Raw genomic sequence first — 23,196 nt, forward strand, 5'->3', positions numbered from 1 at the left:
ACCTCATTTCTCATCTTTAAAATGGGAAATGTAGAGGAGCCTGGCCCATTCTCGTCCCGCAGCTGCCATCGCAAAGCCCCACAGACACTCATCGAGTCACACTCTGGAGGCTGGAGCCCCAGATGAGGCGCCACAGGGCCGGTTCCCCCCGAGGCTCCTCAGCTTGCAGGCAGGGTCCCCCTGGCATCCTCACAGCGTCCCCCTCTGTGTGTCTGTGTCTAGTCTTCTCTTCCGATAAGGCCCCAGTCACAGTGGTCGAGGGGCCACCCTAACGATCTCTTCTTAACCTACTTGCCTTTTAAAGGTGCTGTCTCCAAGCACAGTCACACCCTGAGGCGCTGAGGCTCAGGTTCACATGTGAATGTTGGGGGACCCCGTTCAGCCCCTCACACCCAGTGCAGTAGGGGCTTAGGACGCCATGCTTGGTTATCAGGTGTGAGTCTGCTGCCTGTCCCTGTGGGGGGACATGCCCCTGGGGGAGGGCAGTGTGGAGGGGCGGCCTCTTGCAGGCAGGCACGGGACCTGGAAGCATGAGGCCACAACCCCCGTGAGAAGGCAAGAGCCAGGCGTCAGCTGCAGGCATGACCCATCCGTGGACGACCAGCCTGGGGCAGAGAAGGGACACAGCCAGACTTGGAAGAGACTCCTGGAGATGGGGCAGGGTGATGAGAGGGAGGAAGTGGAAGGTGGGACGCAGGAGGATCACTGCCTTATGTGGGCATTCAGGGAAGATGGTGAAGCCAGGAGCCAGTGCCTTGCGCTCCCTCAAGCAGGTGAGCCCCCCACAAGGCAGCAGAGGGCGGGGGCCGCTGGGGCCCACAGCTGAAGCCCTGTCTACAAGCCCTGTCTACAAGCCCTGTCTACAAGCCCTGTCTACAAGGCCTGTGTTTCTGCATTCCCCGCCATACTGCGGCCACAGCCACAGCTGTGCAGAAGAAAACACTTATGAGCAGTGCTCCCACCACCTCCGCCAAGATAGCCCATGACCCTCAGCACCTGGAAGTCACGCCCTATGCAGATCTTTCCCACATGGAATCAGGACTGGCTGTGTAGCCAACAGAATGCAGCAGAAGTGACAGTGCTGCTGCCCTGGCTGTGCCACGGTAGCCTGGTGGCACTGTGGCCTGCACCTTGGCCTTTTCCATAGTTCCCCATGGGGGAAGCCAACTGCCAGGCTGCCAGGACATCGGGCAGCCCTGGGTGGGGTAGGAGACCCTGTGCAGAGGAAGCACCCCACGGTCACTGGAGAGCACCGCCCTGGGAGGGGCCCCTCCAGCCCCAGTCAAGCCTAAGGACTCACTCCCAGATTCCTGACCCACAAAACTGACAGAGGTGACCACAGGCATTTCGAGCCTCTGCATCTGGGGCTAACATGTGAAGGCAGCGCTAGAACTTTGCGATGCACTGAATTGTGTCGCCCCAAGAATCATGTTCTGAAGTCTTAGCCCCCATACGTCTGAATGGGACCTTCTTTGGAAACAGGGTGGTTGCAGATGCTGTCAGTTGAGAGAGCTCCTAGTGGAGTCAGCTGGTGCCCAGTCCAATAGGAAGGGGGAAATGTGGACACAGACACAGAGAATGCCACGTGAACCTGAAGGCAGACATCGGGGTGACACATCTGTGAGCCAAGGAGCACCAAAGCCTGACAGCCATCAGGGCAGAGGCCGGGACACGGGCTCCCACACGGCCCTGCAAGGAGCCAGCTCCACCCACGAATTAACGCTGGACTTCCAGCCTCCAGGATGGTGAGGCGAAGAATTCCTGCTATCGAAGCCGCCTTGTGTGCGGCTGGACAGGACCACAGTGACTAACAGGTACATCCTCTAAGGCCGTGCCCGCCCTGTTCAGATGCACATGGACGTCCTGGCCAGAACCTCAGTGACTTGACGAGAGAGCTACACGTTCACCATAACTTACAGTTTCTTACTGTTCGGGACTGAAGCCTTTTTTGCCTTTCGTGTGTCTCCGCTTTGAGACACAGTCCCCTTCTGTTGACCAGGCTGGACCTCAGAGGCACAGTCACAGCTCTCTGCAGCCTCAACCTTGCAGGCTCAAGCGATCCTCCCACCTCAGCCTCCCACACCACCACAGCCAGCTTATTTTTTAATTTTTTGTACACACGGGTTCTCACTGTGTTTCCCAGGTTGGACTCAAACTCCCGCACTCAAGCGGTCCAACCACCTCAGCCTCCCATTGCTGGGATTACAGGCAGGAGCCACCGCGCCCGGCCGGGACTGAGGACTTTTATCCATCATCCCCCTCAACCCTCACAACAGGGTCTGTATGAGGAACAGCTGCACCTGTCTCACAGCTGGACGTGGCTAGGGAGGCCTGTGAATAGGCCCCGCCTGGCAGAAGCTGGACACACCTGCTCCATGTTGTCCAAGTTGGTAATTGTTGCCCGAGAAATGGGATACTGCAGGTTGAGTTTCCCTCGGTTTTTCTGAACCTCCTCTCCGATGAACCAGTCTTTCTCTTCTGTCCCCACCAACACGTTCTGAAAGACATAGGCCAGGACAAATCAGCTTCTAGGGGTGGCGGGGTAGGACTCCCCTGCAGTTGGCTTTCTTTTGTGGGGACCCAGTGAGCAGTGGCTGGGAGGCCACAGTGGCCTTCGTGGGAGACTCCAAGTCACAGCACCGGCATCCACGACCACCCCCGAGCCCTGTGAGCTATTTCAGAAATGGCTGCTAAGAGGTTTTAGCAAATTACCTGCAAGGTAAGAGTGCTCCCGAGGAGTCGTTCCTAGGACATTTGTCTTGTCCAGTTCGTAGACAAGGAAACTGGGGAGACAGGCTGCTGAGGATGGAGGGGTGTGGGAGATGCACCAGGAATGCCATGGTGCTGCTGGAGGGTTAAGTCAATTATGCCCTCCAGCAGGAATGCATTTCATAAGCTGACGTCATGGCGGGAGAGATGGTGACTGCCGCCACGTTTGCTTAGGAAGGTTGACCGGGAAAGGGTCTGTGATGTGATTCAACTTTGGTTCTTTTTTTAGGAAGATAAAGCTGGCTACTTTCATGGCGCATTAAACTATCCATTTCGTCACTCAGAGGTGATTTTACTTGTTGGCCCATGTGTTAATCTGGGTCCACTGAGACACAGACACTGGGATGGAAGGAAAGGCGCAAGGATGTGACCAGGGAATGCGCGCACGTGAGGGGCGGTGGGGAGACAGCAGGACGAAGATGGGAGAGACACGGGCTATTGTCCCAGTCTGAGCCTGGGTGCAGGAAACAGGGAAGCAGATCAGGTGGGTGACTGAGCCACCATGCCATCTAAGGGAAAGCTTTGCAAGGCTGTTGGAGAGTTCTTGAGCCAGGCTCATTCATCAGAGGAGTGCTGGGTTTCCCGGAAATGGGCTTGGCTTGCCTTGGTGTCACTGCCATCCTCAGTTGTTGGCTGGCAGCAGCAGGTAGGAAGGATGGTCTTAGTCCAATGGTGCCATGCCGCAGTGATGTCATAATACCATGTTGTGGTGATATCATGGTGCCACGCTGCAATGATGCCATGGTGCCATGCTGCAGTGACGTCCTGGTGCCACGCTGCAATGATGCCATGGTGCCATGCTGCAGTGATGTCATGGTGCCATGTTGTGATGACATCATGGTGCTGTGCTGTGGTGATGTCACCGTGCCATGTTGTGATGATGTCGCAGTGCCATGTTGTGTGTCATGGTGCCACACTGCAACGACATCATGATGCCATGTTGTGATGACGGCATGGTGCCACGCTGCAATGACATCATGGTGCCGTGCTGTAGTGACGTTGCCGTGCCATGTTGTGATGGTGTCATGGTGCCATGTTGCAACGGTGTCATGGCCACAGTGCAATGATGCACACAGCAGAGCAATAATGCTCTGGTGCAGTGGCTCCGTGGCGCCATGATGCCAGGTGCAAGAGTGTGGTGGTGGAGAGATGCAGTGGAGCAGTGATTTCAGGGTGAGGCTGCTCTCCAGGCTGCCACAGCTCACCTGCACAGAGCTCTTTTATCTCAGGAGTTTGTCTCCAGCAGAAGACATTTGGACTTGGGATGAGAATCACCAGCTGTGAGACCCTGGGAAAGTCGTGTGCCTTCTCTGAGGCTCCCTCCTCTTCTCAGTCCAGTGGGAAACGGGACCTCTCTTCCTCGCACCTCCCCGAGGCGCTGCTGGAGGATCAAGTCAAATGCGTTTCATATGCTGACATCATGATAGGAGGTATCGTCACTGCTGCCACCTTCTCCAACGTTTCTCAGCCACCCACATCGAAGTGCAGTGTGTGGGCAGCAGGGGAGGGGCAAGGTCACCAGTGTGCAGAAGGAACAATGTTTTTCTGATTTTTCCTGGTTCAGAGTAACTGTTTCAGATAAAAAGATGGACAGTGCTGGGCCTGGTGTCCCTTTGTCCGGAGGTCTTTGGGTCAGAGCAGCTGCTCTGTTTGGAAGGGACACAGTGACTCTGGGCAAGGCCTTCATCCTGACTCTCCGTTCTCCCAAGTCCTCCTACGAGGGGTCTCACTGCCATCTTGGCTGCCAGGTTTAAGCCCTGGATCGGGATGGGGGGATAGGGGAGCGGTTCCCAACCTTTTTGGCACCGGGGACCAGTTTTGTGGAAGACAATTTCTGCACTGACCAGAGAGAGCAGGGGATGGTGTCAGGATGACTCAGGCGCAGTACACTGATTGTGTGCTTTATTTCTGCCCTTATTCCACTGCAACATACAATGAATCATTATACAACTCGCCGTGACGTAGAATCAGTGAGACCCTGAGCTTGTTTCCCTGCAACCAAGACAGTCCCATCTGGGGGTGATGGGGGACAGGAGCAGTGCCTCCAGCCTGGCTGCGGCGGATTCGGAGGGGAGAGCCTCGCTCTCAGCAGATGCTCCCTGGCCCACCCCCCCTAAGTCAGTTCATACTCCAAGAATAAGGCCCCTTCCCTAGAGGAGGGGCTGAGAGCTGAGATGAAATTCCACATTGTAACTGTGGTGGCTTGAACGATGCCCACCCCCCAGTAATTATGTCCCCCTGGATTCTCAGGTGACTTTATCTGGATAAAGTGTCTATGCAATCTCAAGATGAGAACCACCTTGGATTACCTGGATGGGCCCCAAATCCAATGACAAGGGCCCTTATAGGAGAGAGGCAGGAGGAGATCTGAGACAGAAAAGGGAAAAGAGAAGGAGGCCATGTGAAGGCAGAGGGAGCCAAGGGAAACTTGGAGCCCCCGGGAGCTGGAAGAGGAAGGAAAGACTCCCCGCTAGAGCCTTGGGAAGAAGCCAGCCCTGCTGACACTTTGGTTTCAGACTCCAGGTCTGCAGAACTACGAGGAAGTACATCTCTGTTTGTTCGTTCATTTGTTTGAGACGGAGTCTCGCTCTGTCGCCAGGCTGGAGTGGCAAGATCGATCTCAGCTCACTGCAACCTCCACCTCCCAGGTTCAAGCAAATCTCCTGCCTCAGCCTCCAGAGTAGCTGGAATTACAGGTGCCTGCCACCACGCCCGGCTAAATTTTGTATTTTTAGTAGAGAGGGGGGTTTTGCCATGTTGGCCAGGCTGGTCCAACTCCTGACCTCAGGTGATCCACCCGTCTCGCCTCCCAAAGTGGTGGGATTGCGGGCGTGAGCCACTGTGCCCAGCCACGTTTCTGTTGTTCTAAGCTAATATGCTAATACACTTCTCATTGTCCTCATCACTGTCATCATGATCATTGCTAATCACTCCCTGTGGGCCAGAAACTGTGCCAAACATGCATTCATCGCATTCAACCTTCAGGCCGAATCTATGAGATACATACTTTGGATAATTGCATTATGCAAAAGAGATGCCTCGGCCACAGCAGCACCCTCGCTGGGAGTCATGCATGTGCTGAGGACACGGCTGAGATTGGCGCCTCAGTCTCCCTGACCCTGCAGCCCTAGCTCCTAACCACTGAGCTCCACAGTCCCCAAGCAGCAAACTGGCTGGCTAGCTCAGGCGCAGGCACATGCAGTTTGCCTGGGCCATCCCTGCTATGATCCGAGACACTTGGCCAGTGAGGAGGAAATCCACTGACTCCCAAAATCTATGTGGGTTTTATCCTCTTACAGAGTGTGGGAAGTAGAAAAATTCCTTTTTAAAGTTTCCTTTCTTGTTAAAGAAAAAGTGTGGGCTGGGCGCGGTGGCTCATGCCTATAATCCCAGCACTTTGGAAGGTCGAGGCAGGTGGATCACCTGAGGTCAGGAGTTCGAGACCAGCCTGGTCAACATGGTGAAACCCCATCTCTACTAAAAATACAAAAATTAGCTGGGCATGGTGGCGCACGCCTGTAGTCCCAGCTACTCGGGAGGCTGAAGCAGGAGAATTGCTTGAACCCAGGAGGCAGAGGTTGCGGTGAGCTGAGATCGTGCCATTGCACTCCAGCCTGGGTAACAAGAGCGAAACTCTGTCTCAAAAAAAAAAAAAAGAATAAGTGTACTAATAACTTTGTGAAGCCCTACCCTATGTAGCTGTTAGACACGCCATGCTTACAGGCACACAATACATTCTACGTCCTTGTACTTTCACCAAAATATCTGCTGGAGGTGCTCACAGGGATGTCCCAGCTCTCCACTGCTTTCACCTGTTTAGAAAAATTTTAAATTATCAGCCAGTCAGGGTTTAGTTTAAATTGTGAGGTCTGGCTCCAGCCAACGGAGATCAGACACGGCATTAAGGACGACCCCAAATGTGTGAGGGATAAATGTGTGTGTTTCCCTTTGTTCTTTGTACTCTCGTGGCACAGTGGCTAGTGAGGGTGCCCTTCCTGCAGTCCAGGAAGTGAAAATTGCGTTGCTGAAAGATCCGTTGTCTCAGTGCTGATTTTTCTTTGTGGCACTGAGCATATATTTCCAACAGAGAGGGAGACAGGAGTTTCTCCTCTGTCACAGGTGTGGGAGCCAGTGTATCCCGGATAATTACAAACAAAGGTTGCTCCAAGAGCTGCAAAGCCCAGGAGTGATCGCCATGAGGTCCTGCGACATCTGAGATCTTCTACGTCACCTCGCCGCTCCCTGCCACGGACAACCGGAACTTCCCAAGGATGAGCTCGGTGATCCAGAGCACGGGCTGGGAACGCACTGCAGGGTGTCGTCCCCACCACTCTGCTACCGCGTGGATTCAAGAAATCACCTCTCTGAGTGGGCGGCTCCTTTTCAGGGAGAAGGGGCATGTCTGTCCCTACCTGGCATGCGGCCAGGCTCAGGCCCACTCACCCAGTTTCAATTAGGACGCAACTGAGTTTTCCCTGGGGGTGGGGGGGGCGGGGATGGGCAGCTGGTTTTTGATGGGGCCAGAGCCTCAGTTTGGGAGGATAGGATGAGAATGTTCTGGAGACAGACGGCGGTGAATGTTCTTGATGCACTTAACACAGCCTTACGTCGTGTACACGTTACCGCACTAAAAACAGCTGCCTTTCTAAATTCCCTCGAAACACAGGAAGGTCTGGCAACGTGGGGTCCACTTGCTGGAAGTCAGAGATGAGCCTCCTGGAGAGCCTGTGCCCCCGTCCGCACCCGTCCTGCTACCACCTTCCTGTCACGGAGGCTGAGCGTCCTTTGCAGCTCAGCCCTAATGGACTCCCATTTATCCTAAAGGCAATTGCTCCTTCTCGGCGTCCACACCACTCTGCAAGTGGGAAGAACCAGAGACAGGAGACGGGCAGTGAGACTGAATTTTCACAACGCGTCCACTGTACTGATTTACACACCGCTGCTGCTCCCCCTAAGCCTGCGGTTCTCAGAGCAGGCAGCGCACCAGGAGTGGTGAGGGGCCAAGGCCTTGCCCATCCCATCTCCCGCCCCAGACTGGCTGAGGCAGAGACTCTAGGTGGCCCGGCCATCTGAATGGCACAAAGCCCGGCGCTTCTGAGTTGGATTCACAGAGGCACATTCGCACCCACAACGCCTTGCTCAGGGGATTGCCTGGGCTGCCCTTTGGGAGAGGGGATGGGGTGCACGGGGCCAGCGGCTGCTTCTGGGTGAGCAGCACCCCGCAGGGAAGACACCCCACCTTCACTCACATCGTGCCAAAGTTTCCCGAGGACAGTGGGGAACACGCCCACTGGGCTTTCCATTCCTGAGAATCCCACCTTGCTGAAGCCAGAGCCATAGTCACAGATGAGGGGTGTGCTGTCCATGGCGGTGAGGCTGCGGGAGAGAACACACAGTTACCCCCTGCCATCACACTGGTCCCTGGGGCAGGCACTGTGCTGGGCATTAGGCTCAGGGCTCACAGAGCCTAGGGGCCCAGGGCAGTGGGGGTGCCCCCCACATCCAAAGCTGGGCCCTGGACGGGCAAGAGTCACTTCCAGGGTGCCATCGGCAATATGCTGGAAGGGGGTCCTTTCCGGTGACTATTCACACATGGCTGCCTTGGAGAAGGGAAGATTGAGGGACCCTGCACTAAGGCGTTTGCCTCCACCTGTTTCTAGCAAGCTTTGTGACCTGCTTCACTGGTGCTTATCTTCCCTTTGTGGGAGGGGGAGACCCCAGGAGGAGCTAGGGCCCTCGGTGGTTTGCAGGCTGTGGTCACAGATTCCCAACTCCCAGCTCCAATGCTGCCTGATCCGGGAGGCTTCACTGGCCTCCTGGCCCTGGAAGAATCCATCCTCTCTGCTTTGCTTCTAAAGAACATTTTCCATATTCTTGCAAGTTTGGAAAACATACAGAAAGATACAGAGCATCAAAATCACCTGAGGTCCCCGCCTGCAGTCACCCCTCTGATATTTTGGCATTTCTGTTTTCAACCTACCTTTTTTTTTTTTTGACACTCTGTCACCCAGGCTGGAGTGCAATGGCACCATCTTGGCTCACCGCAACCTCCACCTCCCAAGTTAAAGGGATTCTTGGGCCTCAGCCTCCTGATTAGCTGGGTTTACAAGTGTGAGCCACCACGTCCGGCCAATTTTTTGTATTTGTAGGAGAGACGGGGTTTCGCCGTGTTGACCAGGTTGGTCTTGAACTCCTGAACTCAAGTGATCTGCCCGCCTCGACCTCCCAAAGTGCTGGGATTACAGCTGTGAGCCACCACGCCCAGCCTGTTTTCAACCTACTTTTATGCACTGTATAGGTTTTTTAAAAACCGACTAGCCTCAACAATGAATGAGTCCATTTTCTCTTTTGAATATTGCATTGTAATTAAATATTTAGCATGACAAGTGTTTTTTTCATTTTATAAGTGACTTTTGGTTCTTTTTCAGATAAAGAAAGAATAGAGGCTCGTTGTAGAAAACAGAGAAAACTGAAGAAAAACAAAACCCTTTCCAAATCCTGCTAATCAGAGGTAACCTTCGTCAGTATTCAGCTGTCTACCCTGACAGTCGTCACGGACAACAGCGGGGTCTCCGTTCACCCAGTGCCTCTGTGAACAGCTGTGTGTGGTACAATTCGATGGGTCACTAGGGCGTCTCTCACTAAGTTTCTAAAGTATACACACTATACATATTATAGTATATATGGTTTTGTGCTAGACTTTTCTACACACTACATATATTACAGTATATACGGTTTTGTGTTAGCCTTTTCAGTGGAAACTTACATGGGACGGAGTATTTGATGGAAACGTTTTCCTTCTAATACCATCTACCATATCTCCCATGAACCTCTCTGGAGCCTGTACGTTATATATATACATATATAAGTTCCTTTTTTATTGTACTTTAAGTTCTGGGGTACATGTGCAGAACGTGCAGGTTTGTTACGTAGGTATACACAGGCCATGGTGGTTGGCTGCATCCATCACCCTGCTATCTACATTAGGTATTTCTCCTACTGCTATCCCTCCCCTAGCTTCCCGTCCCCCGACAGGCCCTGGTATGTGATGTTCCCCTCCCTGTGTCCTTGTGTTCTCATTGCCCAACTCCCACTTATGAGTGAGAACATACGGTGTTTGGTTTTCTGTTCTTGTGTTAGTTTGCTGAGAATGATGGCTTCCAGCTTCGTCCATGTTCCTGCAAAGGACATGAACTCATCCTTTTTTATGGCTGTATGGTACTCCATTGTGTATATGTGCCACATTTTCTTTATCCAGTCTATCACTGGTGGGCATTTAGGTTGGTTCCAGGTCTTTGCTATTGTGAACAGTGCCGCAGTAAACATACGTGTGCTTTTGTCTTTATAATAGAACGATTTATAATTCTTTGGGTATATATCCAATAATGGGATTGCTGGGTCAAGTGGTATTTCTAGTTCTAGATCCGTGAAGAATTGAGATGCTGGAAAGAATGTGGAGAAACAGGAATGCTTTTGCACTGTTGGTGAGAGTGTAAACCAGTTCAACCATTGTGGAAGGTCCTATTATTTTTGGTCACCGTCAGCAACCCTGGGATAATCTCCTTAGTCATCCTTCTTTTTCCAGCATTTTGGATCAGCCCCTTTCCGTCATCTCCTTCAAACAACTAGTTGGAAGAGCAAGAATTTTTAAAGACTCCTTAAACCATTTGCCAAATTGCCATCCAGAAATGTCAGTCAGTTTGCCACAGCCACTTCAGGCCCTCTTCCCACGGAGCTGCCGTCATCTCTGCAGACCCCCGTCCCCCGTCTCCACGTCAGGCCCATTCCCTGCTCCAAGTGCTGCATGCTCAGCTGATATGGCTGGATGGCTTTTGAACCCGCCCTGGTGTCTCACATGGGGGCTTCATAACCTTCCTCTCTGGAATGTTTGCTGGTGTCCCGTCTGTCTGCATGCTGACTGCGTATCTGCAGCCAGGGTGTGGCTTCTGGAAGGCCAGGCACCAGCTGCCTGTTCACTCCTGTGCATCCCGGACATGCAGGGACATAGGAGGCTTCGGTGACTACAGTTTTGCAGTATATTTTTGAAGTCTCGTAGTGTCAGCTTTGTGCTTTTGCTCAGGATTGCTTTGGCTATTCAGAGTTTTTTCTGGTTCTGTACAAATTTTAAGATTTTTCTAATTCTGTGAAGAATGTCATTGGCATTTTGGTAGAGATCGTGTTTAATGTGTAGATTGCTTTAGACACTACGGTCATTTTATTTTACTTTTATTTATTTATTTATTTATTTTTTGCCAATCAGTTTGAGCTTATGAGGTTGCTCAGGTTAGCCTTGAACTCATGACCTCGCCTTCGCAAGCGCCACGACCTCCGGCGGGAGCCACTTTGGACCCCCACTACGGTCATTTTAACAGTAGTCAGGGATCCATGAGTATGGGATGTCGTTCCATTTGTTTTGTCCTCTTCAATGTTTTGTGTTCTGTGGTTTTCCTTATAGAAGCCTTTCACTTCTTAAATTAACTCCTAGGCATTTCAGTTTTTTGTAGCTATTGTAAATGGCATTATCTTCTTGATTTCTTTCTTAACTATTTTGTTGTTCATGTAGAGCAATGCTACTGATATTATATATTAATTTTTTAACTTCACTAAATTCATTTATCAATTATAAAGATATTTGGTAGAGTCTTTAGGATTTTCTACATATAAGATCATACCACCTGCAAATAGGGACAATTTGACACTTTACTTTCTGATTTGTAATAGAGCCTGAGACACGAGGGGCACTTGGCAGCACAGGAAAACCTTGGGTGCATTTCCTGACCTGACCTTCACCACAGTGACAGGTGTGATGGCCACGATGACGTTGATGATGGTGGTGGTGATGACAATTATGATGGCAATAATGATGACAACAGCAATAATGATGACGATGGTGACAACAGTGATGATAATGACATTGACAGTGATGACTATGACAGTGATGATGACAATGACAATGACAGTGATGACGATGACACTGATGATTATGACAATGACAATGATGGCAATGATGACAGTGACACATGATTATGATGACAATGATTATGATGATGACAATGACAGTGACGATGACAATGACAGTGACGATGATGACATTGATGATGATAATGACAATGACAATGATGATGACTATGACACTGACGATGATGACAATGACAGCAATGATGATGACACTGACGATGACAATGACATTGATGACAATGACAGCATGACACTGATGATGATGACAATGACAGTGATGATGATAATGACATTGACGATGATAATGACAATGACAATGATGACTATGACACTGATGATGACAATTGATGATGACAATAATTACAGCAATGACACTGACGATGATGACAATGACATTGATGACTGACAGCAATGATGATGACACTGATGATGACAACGACAGTGATGATGATAATGACAATGACAATGATGACTATGACACTGGTGATGATGACAATGACATTGATGACAATGACAGCAATGACAATGACAGTGACGATGATGACATTGGTGATGGTGACAATGACATTGATGATGATGATGGCTATGACAATAATGACTATAATGACACGACAATGACAATGACATTGATGAAAATAATGATAGCAATGACACATGATGACAATGACAGTGATGATAATGACATTGACGATGATAATGACAATGACAATGATGATGACTATGACACTGATGATAATGACATTGATGATGACAATGACAGCAATGATGACACTGATGATGACTATGACAATGACAATGACAGCAAAGATGACAATGACACTACAATGATGATGACTATGACAATGATGACAATGACAGTGACGATGATAATGACAATGACAATGATGACTATGACACTGATGATGATGACAATGACAGCAATGACAATGACAGTGACGATGATGACATTGGTGATGATGACAATGACATTGATGATGATGATGGCTATGACAATAATGACTATAATGACACGACAATGACAATGACATTGATGACAATAATGATAGCAATGATGACACATGATGATGACAATGACAGTGATGATAATGACATTGACGATGATAATGACAATGACAATGATAACTATGACACTGATAATAATGACATTGACGATGATAATGACAATGACAGCAATGATGACACTGATGATGACTATGACAATGACAATGACAGCAAAGATGACAACGACACTACAATGATGATGACTATGACAATGATGACAATGACAGTGACGATGATGATGATGGCTATGACAATGGTGACATTAGTACGGTGATGACAGATGACATTAACAGTGATGACAATGACAATGATGATAATGACAGTGACGCCGATGATGATGATGATGATAGATTGTCTCACTAGGAAGGCATTTCCCCATGTAAATCAGCAAATAGCCAAGGTGAGAGCAGACGTCTAAGTACCTTTCTCTTTCTACCAAGTGCTGTGCGTTTGGGGCATAGAAATAAATTAATTTCAGGGCTGGTCAAACTGTTTTCATTTTTCCTTTGGTACAATAGCATTTGAGTTCAGAGAAATTAGCCCTAATGTCAAAAACATGGTTTTCCTGTTTTGTTTTAAATCATCTGATGTTGACTTCCACTCCCACAGAAGGAGAGGGATGAGGCCGTGAGTAACTGCACTGCTCTCCTGAGCCACAGCGTTTGCATTTGAGTGGAATAAAAAATGGTTCAGTGCAGGTAGGGCACTGGCCTCCAGTGGGCTGCATCCCTGAGCTTGCCCTAGTGTGGTGTGGCCAACCAAGCAGCATGTTTCTACTTTACTCCAAATCCTCATTGATCTGAAACTTACTTGTGAATCCAAATACTGAGTAGCAATGCACAAAATTAAAAATCTAAATAAAGCATGACAGAAATTGGAAGAGGCCAGGTGCAGCAGCTCAAACCTATGATTCCAGCGCTTCAGGAGGCCAAGTCAGAAGGATTACTTGAGTCCAGGAGTTCAAGACCAGCCTGGGCAACATAGCAAGACCCCATCTCTACAAAAAAAAAATTTAAATTAGTCTGGCATGGTGGCAGCACACACCTGTAGTCCCAGCTACTTGGGAGGCAGAGGCAGGAGGATTCTTGAGCACGGGAATGAGTTTGAGGCTGCAGTGAGCTAACATTGCACCACTGCTCTCCAGCCTGAGCAACAGAGCAAAAAAGAAAGAAAGAAAAAGAAAAGAAGAAAAGATTGTTCAGCTAGTAAAAAAAGAAACTGTTGGTTCACATCACTGACATGCAGAAGGAAGGGAAAGAAGGCATTGCCCTGTCTCAGGTTCTATGTGGTCACATAACTAATACCGCAGAGAGAACTGGTGACAAACAGGTGCAGAGAGGTAAGAGGTGGGGTCCACCTGTAGTCCAGGCAGGGTTCCTCTGTGTCACTGCTTCTGCAAGAGACTACTGTGAGGTGCCTAGCAGAGGTCATGGCCTCTTGACCTAGCTGGGGCTTCTGCAAGCTGGCCCAGCAGCCTCCTAGAGCCTCTGTCTCTCTTTCCACTCTAATCCTGCTCCGGTCTTAAGATTTAGATGAGGGGAACCCTAAGGGCTCACAGGACCCATGCTGGCCAGCGAGATTATTTTCCACTCCTTGGCTACTGCAGTTGGCTAAATAATGATCCCTGTCCTCACACCACATCCCAATGTCCAGAACCTGTGGATATGTGACCTTCTTCAGCAAAAGGGAATCTGCAGGTGTGGTTAAGTTATGGATCTTGAGATGAGGAGATTGCCTTGGATCATCTGGGTGGAACCCAGGTAATCGTGAGGGTCCTTGTAAGAGGAAGCAGGAAGTCAGAGTCAGAGAGATTTGAAGATTCTGCACTGCTGGCTTGGAAGATGGAGGAGGGGCAGCCAGCCAAGGCATGCAGGCATCTCTATGAGCTGAAAAGGAGAAGGAAATGGGTTCTCCCAGTTCCTAGAGCCCCAGGAGGGAACATGGTCCTGAAGGCACCTTGATTTTGGTCCAGTGAAATCCATTTCAGACTTCTGACCTTCCACACTGTCAGAGAATACATTTCGATTGTCTTAGGTCACGAAGGTTTCGTTGATTTGCGATGGCTACCCGTGACCAGGCTGGGCATGTGATGCGAGCCATGGTGTTTCTTCCTGGGGCCTTGGCCAACTCTCAGGAAGGATACTCTCCTCCCTTGGATCCAGGATCTGGGAGAGGCTGAAGTGAGCCCAGAGTTGCCCCTGCAGCTGCCTGTGGCGCCACAATCAGAGCTTCCCTGAGGAGGAAGTCTGCCCGTGGTAGGCAGAGGAAAGGCATAAGGAACAGAATTTTTACAGTATCACTGGAGCACAAACCTCAGCCTGCCTTGCACTGTTCAGCCCAGGGAGCCAACGGAATTCTTCCCTGCCAGATGGGTCTGAGTTGGGTTTCTGTCATTTGCAACCAAGACTGTCCTGACTTATTTTTAGCAATTGGGTTTCCTTGGTCCTGGGCATTAGAGCTTCATTGGATGGAATGGCCAGAAAATCGTCGGAAATTAGAGAGATATCATTATCCTCTGAAAATGCTCCTGAAGATTTAGTTTAAGGTAGATTAGGTCAGAGGTGATTAATTCTGAATCAAGGGTTATCAGTACTCGCTCAGCAAATATTTACCAACTGCTCCCTCGGGGCAAGGCACTGCTCTAGAGTGAGGAGACAGCGAGGAGGATTTAGACAAGTTTCTTCCCCCATGAGCATGCTGGGCTCCTTGGGAAGCCAGATGGGATTTATTTATTTATTTGAGATGGAGTTTCACTCTCTTCGCTCAGGCTGGAATGCAATGGTGCGATCTTGGCTCACTGCAACCTCCACCTCCCATGTTCAAGAGATTCTCCTGCCTCAGCTTCCCAAATAGGTGGACAAGAGGCAGGCATCACCATGGCTAATTTTTCTATTTTTAGTAGAGACCGGGTTTCACCATGTTAGCCAACCTAATCTTGAACTCCTGACCTCGGGTGATCCACCTGCCTCAGCCTCCCAAAGTGCTGGGATTACAGGCATGAGCCACCACACCCAGCCCAGAATTTATTTTTAAATTGAAAAGTAATTAATAATTTTTCAGGTGTGATCAGTGCCATCAAGGCTGCCTGTGCGTGTTTGTGACGTCACTTGTCCTGCTTGGAGCACTGAACTGTGACTGCAGTGTGCAAATGTCGCAGAATCGTAGTCACGCAGATGGAGGGGAGGTGCCAGAAACTTCTGGGCCAAAGCGTGTCAGGGTCCACTAGCTCTGTTTGGGTGGCCATACATAGCTGGGCCATACACCCACGGCCCTCTGGAGATGTTGGTCTTGATCATCCTTTGCCTTGTGGGATGTTTAGCCACCCCCCAGCTTCCACCTGCTAGATCCCTGTAGCACTGTGAGAAAGACTGTGAGAAGGGGATGTTGGAGCGTTGGAGAGGGTTAGAACTGAAAACGCATTGGTAGGCTGAAGTATTTGCAAAGTGTTGGGTGAGCTCCAGGATGGATGAGTAGATTAGTGGATGGATGGGTGGGTAGATAAATGGATGAATGGATGAATGGATGGATGGATGGATGGAGGGGTAAGTGGATGGATGGGTGGGTGGATGGAGGATGGATGGATGGATGGATGAATGGATAAATGGATGGATGGGGTGGGTGGGTAGATGAATAGATTAGTGGATGGATGGGTAGGTAGATGAATGGATGAATGGATGGATGGATGGAGGGGTAGGTGGATAGATGGGTGGGTGTATGGATGATGAATGGATGGATGGATGAATGGATAAATGGATGGATGGGGGATGGGTGGGTGGACAGATGGATGGATAGGTGGATGAATGGATGAGTGATGGATGGGTGGGTAGACGAGTAGATGGATGAATGGATGGGTGGATGGATGAATGGATGAATGATGGGTGGTAGATCCGTGGATGGATGGATGGATGGATGGATAGGTGGCTGGATGGACAGGTGGAAGGATGGATGGATACATAATGTAGTAATTTATATCATTGCATCTCTAATACCTCTAAATTCAGACAAGCATATCTTCACCTAGTCCATTTGTTAGAAAGAAATCTTTTAAAACAGGCCTTATAGAAAGAGAAAGGATGTATCTGTCTACTCCCTACGCAAACTTTCTACAATCTTGGGATCCCTTTGTGGTAAAGCATAGTTGAATCCCACAGGTGTGCTTCGAATACTAACTTACTACATTACTTCAGCAAGTTCTTGGATCTAAGGGCACAGAGATGCCCTTGGGAAGCCCACCTTCATCCTCTTCTCTCAACGAGCCTGAACATCCCTGATGCCCTGAGGATGAGATCTATTCTCACGGGAAACAGGATTGACAGAATGCAGCTACTGCATTTTTCTTAAGCACATGATGCTAAGATCCGTGTGGCAATGTCCCAGGAGAGAGGCCACATGGAGCCGCAAGGCAGCAGAACACGTACTGCTTACATCCTCCCTCTCTTGAGAAGTTGTGCCGGCTGGCTTCCAGTGTTTCTGGTGGAAAATAGGGTGAAGCAAACCCCAGCTGACGTGAAGGAGCTGGGCCGGGATGTTCCCCAAGGTGCTACCGCAGGCTCTGGGCGAGACCCTGTTTCTGCTCTCAAGAAGTTCCCAGCTCATAGGAGAAAGATATTTGTAAAAAATAAATTAGGCCAGGCCGGGCGCGGTGGCTCACGCCTGTAATCCCAGCACTCTGGGAGGCCGAGGTGGGTGGATCGTGAGGTTGAGAGATCGAGACCATTCTAGTCACGTGGTGAAACCCCGTCTCTACCAAAAATACAAAAAATTAGCTGGGCATGGTGGCGTGTGCCTGTAATCCCAGCTACTCAGGAGGCTGAAGCAGGAGAATTGCCTGAACCCAGGAGGCGGAGGTTGCGGTAAGCCGAGATCGCGCCATTGCACTCCAGCCTGGGTAACAAGAGCGAAACTCCGTCTCAAAAAATAAATAAATAAAAAATAAATTAGGCCAGGCGTGGTGGCTCATGCCTGAAATCACAGAACTTTGGGAGGCTGAGGCGGGCAGATCACAAGGTCAAGACTTTGAGACCAGCCATGACCAACATGGTGAAACCAAATCTCTACTAAAAATACAAAAATTAGCTGGGTGTGGTGGCGTACACCTGTAATCCCAGCTACTCGGGAGGCTGAGGCAGAAGAATCGCTTGAACCTGGGAGGCGGAGGTTATGGTAAGCCAAGATCGTGCCACTGCACTCCAGCTTGGGTGACAGAGCGAGACTCCATCTGAAACATATTTATGTCTATGCAATGTGACAAGGGTTGTATAAGGAAGCAACATTGTGGTTGACCTTTGAAGCCTTGAACACATTCTAGGCTGCAAAAGCCCAGAGCTGGGCAGGGGGCCTTTGGAGAAGCATGTGAAAGGACGTTCCAGTGGTCTTGGGTGTCCTCGATTTTCTATGCCCCCAGTGCTGTCACATCTGTGGGGGTTCACTGAGACATTAAGAACAGCAGCCACACAGAGAGGACTTTCTTGTGCCAACCCTCTTCATGTTTAACCCAGTTAGCCTCTCAACAACCTTCTGAGGCTGGGTAGCGTCTGTCTCTTTGTGTGTGTGTGTAGGGATCAGGCACAGGGGGATCAAGTGAGCTCTGAAAGCTGGAGCTAAAACGCAACGCCGAGCAGCCTCATCCCCTACCCTTGCTTTCCACCTGAGTGGTAAACTGCAAACAGCCACAGATTCCTTACACCTGCTCTTGCTACAACGTGGAACCTGCTTTCCCGTGCTTAAATCTGGACTGGTCTTGTGATTCCTTTGATGGACAAAATGTGATGAAAATGACATGGTGTGAACTCCAAATGTAGTCATCAGAGGAGCTCTTGCCGAGTTCAGACCGCCCTGGTGTGGGAGTTGGAGTTAGCCTCTTGGAGAAGGAGAGGTCACATGGAAGAGAACCGAGGTGCCCAGCTGACAGCCAACCACCTTCTAGACATGTGGCCGAGGCCACCTTGGATCATCCACCATCAGACGATCCACCCCCAGATGCGCAAGACAGCTCAGAAAGACCAGCCAAACCAACTGAGACCAGAACCCCCAGCTGACCCACAGACTGGTGAGTATCATACGACAGTTGTTGAAAGCTATAAAGCCTTGGTATGGTTGTGTAACAAAACCGAATTGGTGCCCTCTGCTACCTGCATCTGTGCTCTAAACAAACGGCCTTCGCGGACTGCCATGGTCTGCTTTCAGCTGGCTCAAAGTCAACCACTCACCAATGCAAAGATGGAAAACACAGAGAAGCAAAGGGGATCGTTGAAAATCACACCGTCATGGTCTGAATCAGAGGGGGGCAAACTAAAGCCCAGAGGTTAATTCCGGCCCACTGACCATCTTTTAAATAAAGTTTTATTGGAACACAGTCACATTCACTCATTGGCGCCTTGTCTCTGGCTGCTCTCGGGCTACCACGGCAGAGTTGAGTAGTTGAGAACATGTGGCCCACTGCACTAGTCCGTTCTCGCACTGCTATAAAGAAATGCCTGACTGGGTGATTTATAAAGAAAACAGGTTTAATTGGCTCACGGTTCTGTGAGCTGTACAGGAAGTGTGGTCCTGGCTTCCGGGGAGGCCACGGGAAAGTTACAAGGGTGGTCGCAGGCTCATCCTACATGGCCAGAGCGGGAGGGAGAGGGAGGAGGGGGGTGCCATGCACTTTTAGATAACTCTATCAGGAATAGCGTGAAAGCTGGAAACCCACCCCCAGGATGCAGTCACCTTCCAGCAGGCCCGACCTCCAACATTGGGGATGACACTCCACATGAGATTTGGGTGGGGACACCCATCCAAACCATATCACCCAAAAGCCTAAAATGTTTCCTCTGTGACCCCTTGTAGAAAATGTCTGACAACCCTCATCTAGACTTGATCCCTCAACGCTGTGACAACAGTTCTCAGACGGCGAACCCCGGTCCATCAGAATTTGCGTCACTTGGTAGAAACACAGCCCTCAGTCCTCATCCCCGATCCACTGAACCAGAAACGCGGGGTGAGGGCCCAGCAGTCTTAGTCTAAGAAGACCCCCAGGTGAGTCTGATGCCCGCCACTTCAAGATAAGACACAACAGAAAACCCACCACCTTCAGGTACAGAAATCTGATGTGATTGTTGACTCCCCAGTCTGGAAAGCATGTTCTTCTGTCCTCACTCCTACCTTTCGGGGAGGAATAGTTGCTCTCAAGTCTCATTTTACTCATTTAATCTGCCCTTGGTAAGATTGGAGGCAGCTGAGAGCCACTCGGGAAAACGCTGGCAGCCTCCAGGAGCTGCCAGTGGGCGATGTGGGATGCCTCATCCTTCCAAAATGAATGGAGGGCTTACGGAAGCCACACGGGATATTTGGAGTGCTCCTGTGACACTGCAAATCAGCCCTAGCAAAACCAAGCTCTTATATTTGAGTACTAAAGTCTGGGTGAAATAACCAACTCATCTTGTTTCTTGTTTTTCCAGCTCTAACATTGAAGAAGCCATGTCCCAGAAAACTTCTCAGTCCTGGTCAAACTGAAACAGGTCCTACACCTGGGACTTAAAAGGCCAGGTTTTCCTTCAAAGAGCAGGGAATACAGCGGCCAATCTCGCCGACAAGCATGCTGGTCCTACAGGTGCTGGGGTGCAGAGCTGGAAGCCATCCAGTGCTCAGGGAGCTGAGGCACAGCCGGGTAAGTGCAAAGGGAGCCACCACCCAGTGTGGGGCCCCTCCAGTGTCATTCTCAGGAGCCCTGGGAGCTGCAGGGGCCATGGGCGCCTCTGAGCCTGCAGTGCCATGGCACATGGGCATCAGCCGGGATCCAGTGCCCTGGGATGGTCCTCTGCCTTGCGTCACTGTGTTCCAGACCCGACGGCTCTCACTACAGCTGTTGCTTGTCATGCCTCCCGCGCTACCAAGAAGCCCGATTTCCACACCGACTGCAGTCTCAGGGCTGGACTGAGCACGTGCAGTTCATTCACCCTTACAGCCTCTAGAAAGCCACGCTGCAAACCCTGACGGCCAGACGAGAGATTCCCCAGATCTAAGCTTCTCCCTCTTCCCAGGGCTGCACCCTGAGATACACAGACAGAAGGGATGATTTCTATTTTACTGTGTTCTATGTTGCTATGACACACTTTAAAACAAGATATATGTGATGTCTATACATGTTAGGGATGACTACTTTATTTACTTATTTTTTTATTTATTTACTTTTTTGAGACAGAGTCTGGCTCTGTTGCCCAGGCTGGATGGAGTGCAGTGGTACCATCATGGCTCACTACAGCCTTGACCTTCTGGGCTCAAGTGACCCTCCCACCCTAGCGTCCCAAGTAGCTGGAACCCCAAGCATGCACCACTGTGCCTGGCTAATATTTTGTATTATTAGTAGAAACAGGATTTCGCCAGGTTGCCCTGGCCTTTTTTTTTCTTTTTTCTGACAGAGCCTTGCTCTGTTACTAGGCTGGACTAGAATGCGATGGTGTGATTAGAGCCCACTGCACCTTCCACATCCTGGGCTCACATGATCCTCCCACCTCAGCCTCCCGATGGCTGAGACTGCAGGTGCACAACACCATGCCTGGCTAATTGTTTTTTTCAGATACAGGATCTTGGCATGTTACCCAGGCTGGTCTTGAACTCCTGGCCTCAAGCTAACCTCCTACTTCAGCCTCCCCAGTGCTTGGATTATAGGTGTGAGCCACCTCACCTGGCCTTGTTTTAATAACTAAGCTAATAACCTGCTACCCGGTTTAAGACATCAAGTATTCACCATATTTCTCGTTTGGCTCTTCCTCCCAAAGATATCCAGCACGGTAACTTTTGGCTTAATAATTCTCTTGCTGTTTTTAGCACGTTTTCCACACCTGGACACAGTCCTAGAGAAGATACTGGTTTTGCCTGATTCGGGGCTTTCTGCAAATGGAATAACCACGTGTATGTTTTTCCTGCGGCCTGTATATTTTATTCATCCTCTGATGGTGCACCCATGTTGACGTGTGTAGCTGTGGTTCATTTTTCACGGCTGTATAGTATTCCTGGTTCCACTGGGTGGAAGTGTGGTCATTCGGGTCAAGGGATATGCTGTAACAACAGAAAGATGGAAAATGGTCCTGTGTGGGTGATGCCATGCTCTGCCTGGAGGGCTCGGTGGGGTGTGCAGGTGGAGCCAGAACTGAATTTGGGGTGATCTGCTGGGTGAAGCAAACTCCCACTAGTCCCCCTCATAGCACTCAGCCCCGCCCCTAAACACACACACCTGTCAATTTGGACTGAAAGTTGTTCCCCTGGGTGGCGTATGTCTTGGACTAGCCCTGACATCCGCACAAATTAAAACCATGAAAACTTTGGAAGGGTAGAGTGTGAGAAAACAGCATTTTGCTCCCTCATTTGTACCCAGAAACCCAGTTCCTGCACCCCAAGTTAGCACACAGCACATCCCAGGAATAGCCTACACCTTTGAGCCTCCTGGTTTCTCGGTGCAAAGCAGGTCACTTCTGTGTGCACCGCACTCCCCCTGGTGGCTGTTCCCCAGAGCACAATTCTCACGCCTGTCCGTCTCAAATTCAAGTTCCAGGAAGGAAATGGCTTCACACACTATTCCCTCTGAAGCAAGGTTGGTATTTTCAGCCTTTAAACCTGCTCTTCACATAATACCTAGTGATTTTGCAGCATTTTGTAAAGTTCTTGGAACAGAATAGTAAAAGGGATAGGCAGCTGTAATACATTTGCACTTAATTAAAACACCTAGTTCTGGGTCCTAAGGGGATGAGAGACCCTGTCTCTGTCCTGTAGCAGCGGGGGTAAGCATGTCTAGCGCAGGGATTGGCAAACTCTTGGAAATAAATGCTTAATGCCACAGAGAAAAATCAGCACTGAGACAAAGGCTCCTTCAGCAACGCGATTTTCACTTCCTGGGCTGCAGGAAGGGGACCCTCACTAGCCATCTTGCCAGGAGAGTACAATGAACAAAGGGAAACACAGATTTATCCCTCACGCATTTGGGGTCGTCCTTACTGTTGTCTGATCTCTGCTGGCTGGAGCCAGACCTCACAATTGAAACTAAAACCCGACTGGCTGACAACTTAAAACTTTTCTAAACAGGTGAAAGCAGTGGAGAGCTGGGACATGCCTGTGAGCACGTCCAGCACAGATATCTTGGTGAAAGTACAAGGACACAGAGTGTACCACGTGCCTACAAGCACGGCGTGTCTAACAGCTACATAGGATAGGGCTTCACAAAGTTACTAGCTCACTTACGATTTAACAAGAAAGGAAACTTGACAAAGGGACTTTTCTGCTTCCCACACAAACTGTGGCCTGCAGGACAAATCTGGCCCAGCGACTGCTTTAGTGAGCAAAGTTGTGTTGGAACACGCTGACTGATTGTGTGTGTCGTCTGCCGCTGCTTTCTCGCCACAATGGCAGAGTGAGTGACCGCAGCAGAGGCCTCATGGCCTACAAGGCCAC

The 23,196-nt window shown here is 49.9% G+C and overlaps 1 protein-coding gene across 11 annotated transcripts in view; it reads right to left on the reverse strand.

Annotated features, from left to right (window-relative positions):
* The window catches only part of LOC128929015 (actin, aortic smooth muscle), a 61,012-nt gene that overhangs the window by 22,778 nt on the left and 15,038 nt on the right, over positions 1 to 23,196 (reverse strand). For 5 of the 11 annotated variants that reach the window (XM_054241197.2, XM_054241198.2, XM_054241190.2 and 2 more), the window contains 3 exons: positions 21,500 to 21,810; positions 8,019 to 8,145; positions 2,369 to 2,497 (listed from right to left, as the gene is read on the reverse strand). In XM_054241197.2, coding sequence (XP_054097172.2) covers positions 2,369 to 2,497; positions 8,019 to 8,135 — 246 coding nt within the window. In that variant the 5' untranslated portion in view covers positions 8,136 to 8,145; positions 21,500 to 21,810. Of the gene's footprint in view, positions 1 to 2,368; positions 2,498 to 2,712; positions 7,625 to 8,018; positions 8,146 to 21,499; positions 21,811 to 22,986 lie in introns of those variants that run through there. The other 6 variants (XM_054241196.2, XM_054241195.2, XM_054241193.2 and 3 more) reach the window with 3 other exon arrangements.

The sequence above is a fragment of the Callithrix jacchus genome, chromosome 10, assembly GCF_049354715.1.
Source record: "Callithrix jacchus isolate 240 chromosome 10, calJac240_pri, whole genome shotgun sequence".
NCBI lineage: Eukaryota > Metazoa > Chordata > Mammalia > Primates > Cebidae > Callithrix > Callithrix jacchus.